At 40.8% G+C, this 11210-nt stretch overlaps 1 protein-coding gene across 3 annotated transcripts in view; it reads left to right on the plus strand.

Moving 5' to 3' along the window:
* LOC121278741 (zinc finger protein 236-like) overlaps positions 1–11210 on the plus strand; it is a 137804-nt gene that overhangs the window by 45805 nt on the left and 80789 nt on the right. For all 3 annotated transcript variants that reach the window (XM_041189124.1, XM_041189126.1, XM_041189125.1), the window contains exons 7-11: positions 281–430; positions 2044–2220; positions 2768–2990; positions 5549–5821; positions 7412–7612. In XM_041189124.1, the coding sequence (XP_041045058.1) occupies positions 281–430; positions 2044–2220; positions 2768–2990; positions 5549–5821; positions 7412–7612 (1024 nt within the window). The remainder of the gene's footprint in view (positions 1–280; positions 431–2043; positions 2221–2767; positions 2991–5548; positions 5822–7411; positions 7613–11210) is intronic.

The following is an 11210-nucleotide window of genomic DNA, read 5'->3' on the forward strand; positions in this document are numbered from 1 at the left end:
GGGATTTTTAATAACACTTTATGCTGCCTTTGATGGCCAGAATGCCACCATCTTTAAGCAATGTTTCCACTTGTTGTTTTTCCTTGCAATGAAGATTATAATTACTGAAAATACTGTGAATCATTGTTAGTGTTTAAAATCTCGGTAACTTCATTGGCCCTTTTGATTAAATTACTGTAGCTCTACTGTTTAATTTTAATGTTAGTATTTCCTTTCTGCTGAAAATATTTTGTCTTTCATTTGATCCTTTATTTTTTATTGTTTTATTTAAAAAACACAGGTGAAGGATGGTGACCAGCCAGCATACCAGTGTGAGGAGTGTAGCTGTGTATTCAGAAAGCTAGGCAGCCTTAATGCACACATCAGCAGGATGCACTCAGATGGAGCAGAATCCTCGCGAGTGATCACTGACACTGCACACAGTGTACTGGTAAATTAAACTTGTATGACTCGAAATTTATTGGTAGTCTCTGGTTAAAGAAAGATTTTTCTCCAAATTTATGCCAGTATTGCATGCTCTATTTGAAAAAAAATCTAAAGTGCCAAATATCAACATTACAGCAAGCCTGTGATTTGTCATGTATAATAGTGCAGCTTTTAAAATGTTGTACCCATTTCTCTGCATTTGACTGTATCTGCCACCTGTCTGTCCGCTCTGCAGTATGACCTCTAGTTGTCTTCAGTTTGTCACACTCCCTGTTAATGATGAGCAAACCTTGATAACATTTTCTTTTGTACCTATGTCCAAAACATTTACAAAAATGGAAAACAATGGAAACCTTAGCACAGATCCTTGGGCATGTTACTACCCATAATCATACTCCTATCCCCCCTCCCACCAAAAATTACATTTACTTTCTGTTTTCTCGCCATCTATATCTGTATTCCCTTTAATACCTTGTACTTTAATTTCTTACGTAAGATCTTATCAGGTCTCTTCTGGAAAATCTACAGTATCTACTACATTTCCTTTATATATGTGCATAAACCTCAAACATGTAATCCATTTTACAGGATAATTGCCCAGTAATGCTTTGTTCCCTCATATTGCCTATATATCGATGATGTGTGTTATAAGTGAGCCTCTTTTGTATTGTAAGAATTTGCCATGATTTGACAAATGTCCTTGACTTCATTGTTATTGAAAGGTGATTACATGAGGACACTTAGCTTGTCATTTCAAATATTCAATCAGTACTTGCGCATAAATGCGGACTGCGGAATACTGCAATGTCAAGATGGTCAAGACTGTTATAACTTTTGCAGATAATCCTTGATGCATTGGAAGAAATGCAATTATTTAAAAATAGTAATGTAATGCATAATGCATTATCAGGATCACTGATTCATAGTGACTGAAAAAGCCAAATTCTGTTTTGTTACTTGGTATTTCGGGATCAAATTCTAAAACTCTTGTAAAGATAATACTTGAGAACGAACATACTGCTTTTTTTGCTGCATAACATTTGCAGGAGTACTGATTGTAACAGGCAAACGGAGCGCATTGTTTGCTATTCCCATGTAGCAGAAACATCTCTTTGGGAAGCAGGATGTTAGCTTACTGGCGACTGCTACGAGAGCGAAGAATTTCAGTGCAACTTAGTAACTGTGTTGCTAAATACCATGGTGGTTTTCCAAAGAAACACAACATTTTCATGGTATTTCTGCAAATGCACATTGCTGAACGTTGAAGTAGAACTGGAATGTAAATAAGGCTTTTGCTTCAAAATTGGAGTCTTTGAATATTAGCATAACACAATGTATGAAATTCTTCTACTATTTTAAAGGGAATTAACCCTTAAAATAAACAGTTTAATGAACAAAGGAACCAACCTTAAGTGATCAGGTTTTCCAGCCTAATATTTGAAGACTCCAAATGTAAGTTAGTTTTGCACAGTTTTAAATGAGGATGCTGCAAACTGCAAAGCTCTTTTGTTTTGATTCCCAAATAATAATGCGCTTCCTTCGAGTAATGAATGACTGTGACCTGATTTAAAACACAGCCTGGTTTCATCCCCTTGTCTATTTTGCTCACGACAACAGACAGCTGGGTCATCACCTGTAACCTCTGCAGGAGGTCATCAAGGAGCACAAGCCGTAACTGATGTTATACAGCAGCTCCTGGAGCTATCGGAGCAGGTGACTGGAGAGGGGACGCAGACTCAGCAGCCAGTACAGCAAATCACTATAGAGGGCAGTATCAATCAGGACATCTTACAAGTGAGTTCTCCATCGCCACGTCAACTATAGAAATAGCATTATGATGCCAAACCCAGTTCTGAAATGTTGAATGCCTGACAGTCATGTATTAAAGAATTAGGCAACATCTCAGTTTTCTTTAAACAATTTTGGAGATCTGAATTTAAAAACCAATTAAGTGGGGACACAAAATTGAACGATGGCTCTCTGGCCTTTATTGTTTACGGGTTGATAGGAGAATAACTACCTCACTGAAAATATGCGCATAGAACCTGACTGAGAACCTTACTGAATGGTTTTTATGAAAATGTGTAGAATTTTGTATCCTTTTAGTTTCACACCCTCTGATATAAGTGTTGATATTAGACTCCCCCTTGTGATTCTTTACGAACTGCAATAAAATGTTTTTTGGTTGCATTGCTGTCAAAGTTAGAGCCACCACATTTTTTAATGTAACCTCGTTAACCCATGCTCTTTTGTTTAATTTTATATGCTAGCTCTAATTTTTATCAGATATTAAATGTAATTTAAAAAAACAACCCTTTTTTAAAAAAAAATTTAATTCCAGCAAGCCTTAGAAAACAGTGGGCTAACAAGCATTCCCATTCAAGCACATCAACCTGATCCTGGTCAACCGAGGGTTTCGTTATCTCAAAGTCAGTCCCAGGATACACAAACCACGCCTCTTCAACAGACTCAGTCTTCAGCCCCGCAATCCCACCAACAGCGGATGGAAAAACTATCCGGCAAGGAGAACGTGGATGTGGTGAAAAAAATGATGATGTATCCTGGTAAGTCTGAAAATATCAGGTCTGAGAGGACTATCCTTTCCATCTATCACATGTTTAATATGAATAGTATTAGACATGAAGGGCTTTGGTAGAGTAAATAAGAACAAGCTGTTTCCCGTGGCAGAAGGATTTAAAATACTTGGTAAAAGAACAGGAGGTGGCATGAGCACCCACAGTGCTGTTCGGAAGGGAGTTCCAGGATTTTGACCCAATGACAGTGAAGGAACAGTGATATATTTCCAAGTCAGGATGGTGAGTGACTTGGAGGGGAGCTCCCAGGTGGTGATGTTCCCATCTGTCTGCTGCTTTTGTTCTTCTAGATGGTATTGGTCATGGATTTTGAAGGTGTTGTTTCAGGAGCTTTGGTGATGATGCTTAGAGCACAGTACCAACTTCACATGCTGTCATACTATCCTCGTGTAAGGTACATGATCCCTGACCTTAGCAGTAGAACTTGAGAGGAAGTTATGCTTGAATATAATGGCACTGCATATTGGAAATGAAAACCAATATAACTGGTAACTTGTTCAGTTTAGCATTTTAAAGTCATTTGCATTTATTTGAAATTGGGTTTTTAACAAGTGGTGGACTAGGTACTTTGATTAAAAATATTTAGTTTTTGTAAAAAAAAAATGCATTTTCAGCTGTATTTTTTAAAACTGCACCTTGTTACCATTGGAAATACCTATGTATATTTTCTATTTTTTTTGTATATATAAAAGCAAAATGTTTGTTTGTTAGCAAGTTCTCTGAGGTTCTTGGGCCCATCTCAACCAAACTGATGGAATGATATGTTGGACCCAGGGGAATGTCGTAGGGTAGTTGACATCTAACCAGCCCCACGTTGTTGGGGGGAGACCTTTGTCTTCCTATCAGGGGGTCCCACGGTCCTGTCTGCGCTATATCTGTAACTCAGACATGTTTTAACCAATGTTAACCATACACTCCAAGAAAGAATGCAACAAATTTACATCAAAAATCCCTGACTTTATTTCATATTTAATTTTCTTTTCTCATAATTTACGTGGAACAAATAAAATATGTTCCGAGACACGGCGCATTATTACTTGGTAAGGGAAAGTGACAGGTGATATGCAGAGCCAGGAAAGGTGAATAAGTGAGAGCAAAGTGGCAAAAGGGTCGGGCAGCAATTACAGCCAGGGAAGATGAAGAGGCTAGAACGAGAAGATGAGAAGTTGACAGAGAGCGACAGAATGCAAGAAGAACAAGTGCTGCAAGTAACAGACCAAGACCTAGAAGCTTTCATTTATGATCCTCATCATAATTGAGAGTCAGACCCAGACTGACAATAGACAAAGGTGTGTGAATATTGTGATGCAAAAAAAAAATGGAAAAAAGCCACCTGTGCAAATAGTGAAGTCCAATTGCCACCCTTAAATGAACCACCTGGGGGGCATTTAAGAGTCTACCACAATGCTGGGGTCACATGTAGGCCAGACCAGGTAAGGATGGCAAATTTCTTTCCCTAAAGGATATTAGTGAACCAGATGGGTTTTTACAACAATCAACAATGGTTTCATGGTCATCTTTCATTCCAGATTTTTATTGAATTCTAATTCCACCATCTGCCATGGCAGTATTCAAATCCAGGTCCCCAATGCATTACCCTGGGTCCCTGGATTACTGGTCCAGCGACAATACCACTACGCCTTCTAAGGAAGAAGGAAAAACTTCCAATGTCATCTATCATGAAATATTTAATGTTTCAACAAACATTGAAAATGTAGAGGGTGATGCCATAGATGATGCCTTTGACACTGATGATGAAATATTCAGAGTATTAACAAACATTGAGGAAATAGGTGTAGATGTGGATTTTGATCCTGAGGATTTTGAGAGTGACACTGTGGATGTAGAGAATGATTAGTAGAAATGATATAGTAAAAATTGTAAATCTAATTTGGATTGAAAATGTAGAATCCTGTTGTATTGTTTTTAAGCAGCGCGTTGTTGTGACCTGGAATGTTCTGTCTGAAAGGGTGCAGTGGAAACATTTCAATAGTAACTTTCAAAAGGGAAATAGATAAATGCTTGAAGGGAAAGGATTTATGGGGTAATGGGGAAAGGGCAGGGAAGTGGGACTTACTGGATAGCTCAATGAAAGATCCAGAATAGGCAAAGTTCACCTACCCTGCCACTGGTGAAAACCAACTGAAAGGTCAGATTTACTAAGTTGACTTCAGGGCTCTAAATCATGAAGAAAGTGACTAGACTTGTATTGAAATTTGTTGTACCAATTTCTATTTGGTTAAGGTGCATAGCACAGGAAATCAATGTTGACAACTAAGGCGAGGTGAATCAAAGTAGAGATGGAGCAGTATGAACTTGGCAAAGGGATGACTGGTTGATGTAATTAGCTCCGCAGTTTGAGGTCCTGATAAATAGGAGATGGTGCAATTATTCTTCATTTCAAAACAGGATGCAACTTAGGGGATACATAGATTTTGCTTATCTGCTCCATCTGTGTATTTATTAGGACATTGTGAACATTTTTTTAATTTCAATTAGCTGATGTTCTGATTCTTTTATATCCTTAGGGTCTGTCCGTCGAGTGAATGGAATTAGATGGCACATGTGTACATATTGCACAAAAGAATTTAAAAAGCCTAGTGATCTAGTGCGACATATTCGAATTCACACTCATGAGAAACCTTACAAGTGCACTCAGTGTTTCCGGGCATTTGCTGTGAAAAGTACCCTCACTGCCCACATGAAGACTCATACTGGTATCAAGGAGTTCAGATGTCCCATGTGTGCAAAGATGTTTTCTACTCAAGGAAGTTTAAAGGTTCATCTTCGGCTACATACAGGTACCTTTGAAAAGACCCCTGTATCAATTCGAAATGTTTTCTGGAATAATCCAGAGATGTTCTGAAAGAGAGCTTTGAATAAGTCATAATAAAATGGATGCTGTTAAGGAGCATGGAAAAAGCACCCTATCTATGGTATGCTCCTTGTTTTAAGAATCTTTTAGTATTGATTCCAAAGAGCGTTCATAAAATTGTTCATTGTATTTTTATCCATATTGCAGTTTATAGATATGATTGAGCTGTCAATTCTAGAGTATCAAACTAGTTGAAAGAAGTAATATGCTATAGAACAAAAAAGATTTGCATTTATAAACAGTGCAGTTCATGACTTCAAGGCAAACCAAAGTGCTTTACAGCTAATGAAGCGTTGTTGTGAAGTGTGGTCACTATTGTAATGTAGGAAACGTGGTAGCCAATTTGTGCACATACTCCCACAAACAGCAATGAGATTCCAGGTAATCTATTTTTGTGATGCTATTTAAAGGATAAATATTGGTGATATTTTCAGAATAGTGCCATGGGATATTTTACATTCATCTGAGAGGGGAGATGGGGCCTCAGTCTAACATCTCATCCCAGAGAGGTACCTACCTCCAACAGTGCAGCATTCCCTCAGTACTGCACTGCGAGTGTCAGCTTTTATTTTTGTACTCAGATCCCAGAGTGGGACTTGAACTCTCAACTTCCTGACTTAGAAACGAAAGTGCTGCCCACTGAGACACAGCTGATATTCCGCTGATGGAGGTTTGGGGGGAAGTCAGCCATGCTCTCGTCCACTGTGAATGGCCCAGAGAGATGCTGTATTCTCGGACAATAAAATGAAAAACTCACCCAGGCATCACAATGTGTTATTTTAATCCAACTTTTGTTTCTTAGAGTGCCTTTTCATGGCGCATTCAACACTTAGGAAGCTTCTCGCCTTTATCCCTGAAGGGCTAAAATTAGCATAAAATACATTTTAAAAGGTGCTTGATATTGCACCGCCAGTTGCTGGGAGAAATTTAATTTGGTTAGGAAGTATATGGGAGCGGATGAAGTGTGGGAGGTGGCATAGTGGCAATTGGGACAATTTAATGTGAAGTTGGGAGGAGCTCACCTGCATCTTCCAGCTCCACATTCAGATATTATTTACTTGTGATTTCTGGTGTTCTGCAAATTTGGCTTCCTTGATGTGTTGCTTTAGCAAAGCAACGTTGCAGCAGAGGTTTGAAGCAGGTACTAGGCCTCTTATTTGCTTCAGACACTGGTAAAAGGCGCCAGTTGCCCCTCTCCAAAATAGTGGGCAGCCCTTGTCCAGTTGGGGATGCATTCCTGATTCCTGTTCAGCATTTTGAGGCATTAGATGCACAGTTAATGCCTTAAGAGAATCAGAATTCACCTACCTTGCCACTAGGAAAAAGCAAGAAGCCATGTTTAGAAATGGGTCAGAAGTATTTTGGACCACTCACACAGTTCCAGGGTTATTGGAATGAAATCCAAAACTAGGGGGGAAAAAAAATCTCATTTAATCAGCTGGGTCTTGCACCAATAATTGTTTTTTTTTCCCGACTATTTCTTCATTGGTTTTCTCTTTCCTATTTTTATCATCAGGAGCCAGACCTTTTGACTGTCCGCACTGTGACAAAAAGTTCCGCACCTCAGGGCACCGCAAAAGTCACATCGCTTCCCACTTCAAAAACTTGCAGCTTAAGAAACGATTTCCACGCAAACCAGCCAAGACGCGGATTTTAAAAAGCAGCATCACATTAACTGACATACCTCTCCAGGAGCCTATCCTCATCACTGATTCAGGTGAGGGTTTAGATTATACAGGAATTAATGGGATGAGACACATATTTTGAAATGAATCTCTGCAGAAAACAAAACATAAGTTCCATATTTACAATGGTAAGGCAATGTTCATTGGTGAACAGAAAAGAAAATTTAATGATACTTGTGCGCACATTATCACATTACTTGTAGGAAACACAGCTTTGTTTTAACCTTTGGAAAGATTTTGGCGTGCGCTTCAGGTAAGCTATATGATTAAATCTTCGGACGAATCCATCAATTTAAAAAAAAATGCAAGTTTACACTTTTAAAGGTAACATTTCTTAAGTTTTAATAATGTGTGCAGAACTACCTCATGGATTTTTTTGAATGGCTTGAAAATAATCGATGTCTCCTCATGTTTCCTCTTCCGTAAGTGATGTCTTTGCTGCACAGAATAACCTGAACAGGCTAAGACTTTTTTTTTTTAAAAAATAGAAGGTTGAGGGGTGACCTAACATTATGAAGGTGTTCAAAAGGGTAGACATAGAGAAAATGTTTTCAACTTGGGTGTAGTCCAAAAATTGGAACCTGCACAATTGAATCAGTTACACAGTGTTTTAAGTGCATTCCCAATAACAGTTAAAAGTAGATTTGATTTTGGCTGATACCTTCTAATGTACACCGTGAAATGTGATGAGTGTAATAACAATTGTTGTCACTTTGCTACAATTTGTGTAAATGCTTTGAAGCCTGACCTAAATATGCTAATTGAAACGGCAAGATAATTGGCTGACTCAGCAATTCTTTTTGCAGCCTCTGATTCAAGGGGTTCTCCTGTGGGCATAAAGGGCTGGATTTGATGGAGGTGATGTGGGTCTCGCCCACCAGCTGGAGAGCCCCGCAGTGCCTTTTAGAGAAGACCTGCCACATCTAGTGCCACTTGGGCACTTAACTGGGCAGAGCTAGGCCTTCCCTGGGATCAAGGACCCTGATTGAGGGTGGTGGAGGGTGGGGGGCAGAAGATAACCCCGCCTGCAGAGAGATGCTGGCCAATCGGAGGCCGGTAGCTCTATTGAATGGCAACATCATTGGGAAGCAGTGACTGCTGCTGGTACTGCACCCATCTGAGGCTTAGGATCGTTGCTGAACCCCAGGCCACAGGTGAGTGATGGGTGGCAGGGGTGTCGGCAGCAAGGGCAGGGGTTGACTTAGAGTGGGACCCCTTTCCAATGCCTGGCCCCTCAAACTGAGTGCCTTTGAATGAGGGACCCCCCCATCCCAGATCCCTCAAGCAACCCTGAACTCCACAGGCCTTCCTACCATGGGCTTAATCAGGATTGGAGTGAGAAGGCAACGAGATCCCCAGCTGCCATCCCCCCACCTGGTTAAATGCCGCCCCGCCCCCCCAACCCTGCCGACACAAAACTCACCAGGTGGGGAGGACATTAAGACATTAAATTCCACCCAAAGTCTCAAAACCAGTAAATGCAAGGTCCTACGCCCAGTGTGCTAGAGGTACAGGTAATGAGATCCAAAATTACTTGGGCTCCCCTCTAGCCAGCGTCTCATTTCTGAACTGATGACACAACATCTGGCCACCATTCTGCCCAGATGTTGACTCTCTCCTAAATCCCAGGGATGGAATCGGTCATGTAAAGTGATCAGACCCTGCGTAGCGAACCAGAAATATCAGGCCAACACCTTGCTGTTGTTGATGTTGGGGGAGAGGTTTCAGCTGAAGAGTGGACCCTTATAAGAAAAATGACTTTATTTTCACCACTTTCAGCTAATGGCAACTGCTGGTGCTGACTGCCCCTTCGAGTGACATCAGGTTGGGAGAAGCATCTACGCTTCCCCATGATGTCAAACTTCCACAATATAAACAGAAGAACGTGGAGACCTAGCAGTAGATTTCCCGCTTCAGATTCTGTTCATGCCCTCGTTCTGTCCTCCCAAGCCTGGGAATTTTGGTGCCCTACCAGAGTTGGAAAACTGGAAGGCGAACTGATTTAAAAGAGAGCTTGTTGAGCACTACACGATTGCTTTGCACAACGCAGTAAACATGAAGCTGGCCCGGTGAAGGGGCTACACATTATACTCCAGTGTGGGTGTATGTCACTGTATTTTTCATGTTTCTGGATCCTAGTCTTGGCTGTTGTTTCCTTTCCTTTGACGACAAAAGCCGTTCATGTGATGGTCACCACTGCTTTGTCATTTTAATTCAGCTTTGCCAATGCTTTTTGTTAAATGGTTAATCACTTTGTACCACCTCTTTAATGGAGGGAGATAGGAAGAGAGATTCTCCCATTAATAAAAAATGCAAAGGCTCTTCTGCCATTATATTATGCCATATTCTTTCTATGTCCAACTTAAAAAGGGCCAGTAATTGCAAAGCTAATCAATTGTTAACTAATTTTTAATATGTGTCGACAACAACAACTTGCATTTATATAGTTCCTTTTAACATAGTAAAACATTCTAATGTGCCTCACAGGAGTGTTCGAGTTTGATGTGGGCGTCACTGGCAAAGTCATCATTTGTTGCCCATCCCTAACTGCGCTCAAGAAATGGCAGTGAGTAGCCTCCTTAAACCACTGCAGCCCATCTAGTGTGGTGGGAACTTACGGATGGTGGTGTTCCCATGGGTCTGCTGCCCTTGTCCTTCTAGGTGGTAGAAGTAGTTATTTTGGAAGGTGCTGTTGAAGGATTCTTGGTGAGCTACTGCAGTGCATCTTGTAGATGGTATACACTGCTGCCACTGTGCGTCGGTGGTGGAGGGAGTGAATGTTTAAGTTGTTGAATGGGGTGCCAACAAGTGGCTGCTTTGTCCTGAATCATGTTGAGCTTCTTGAGTGTTGTTGAAGCTGCATTCATCCAGGCAAGTGGAGATTATACCACCTCACCCCTGACTTGTGCCTTGTAGTGGTGGGCAGGCTTTGGGGAATTAGGAGGTGGGTTACTTGTCGCAGAATTCTCAGCCCCTGACCTGCTCTTGTAGCCACAGTATTTCTGTGGCTGGTCCAGTTCAATTTCTGGTCAGTGGTAATCCCCAGGATGTTGATAGTGGGATTTCATTGCTGGTAATGCCATTGAATGTCAAGGAGAGATGGTTAGATTTTCTTTCTCATTGGAGATGGTCATTGCCTGGCACTTGTGTGGATGAATTTTACACTGAGCCACATAAGGAGATGTTGGGACAAATGACCAAAAGCTTGGTCACAGTGGTAAGCTTTAATGAGCATCTGAAAAAGATCACCGAGAGATGGAGAGGTTTAAGGAGGGAATTCCAGAGGCTGAGGCCTAGGTAGCTGAAGAACAGGCTCCCCATTGGTGGATAAAATCGTGGATGCATAAGAGGTGGTAAGTGAGGGGTCTCGGAGAGATATGGAGCTGGGAAGGTTCCAGTGATGGAGAGGTCGAGGCCATGGGTGGATTTGAAAACATGGGTGAGAATTGTACGCAATAGTTATGTGACCCCTGAGCCAGTAACGGACATTGCCTTATGTGGCTTGGTTGCATATTCTGTTTTACGATGACTCTGTGCAGTGCTTTGGGATGTTTTATCTTGTTAAACTTGCTATATAATTACAGACAGTTTTTTTTGTTTAAAATTGAGGCAATGATGGACTGGAAATGA

Source organism: Carcharodon carcharias, chromosome 6, assembly GCF_017639515.1.
Source record: "Carcharodon carcharias isolate sCarCar2 chromosome 6, sCarCar2.pri, whole genome shotgun sequence".
NCBI classification, from domain to species: domain Eukaryota; kingdom Metazoa; phylum Chordata; class Chondrichthyes; order Lamniformes; family Lamnidae; genus Carcharodon; species Carcharodon carcharias.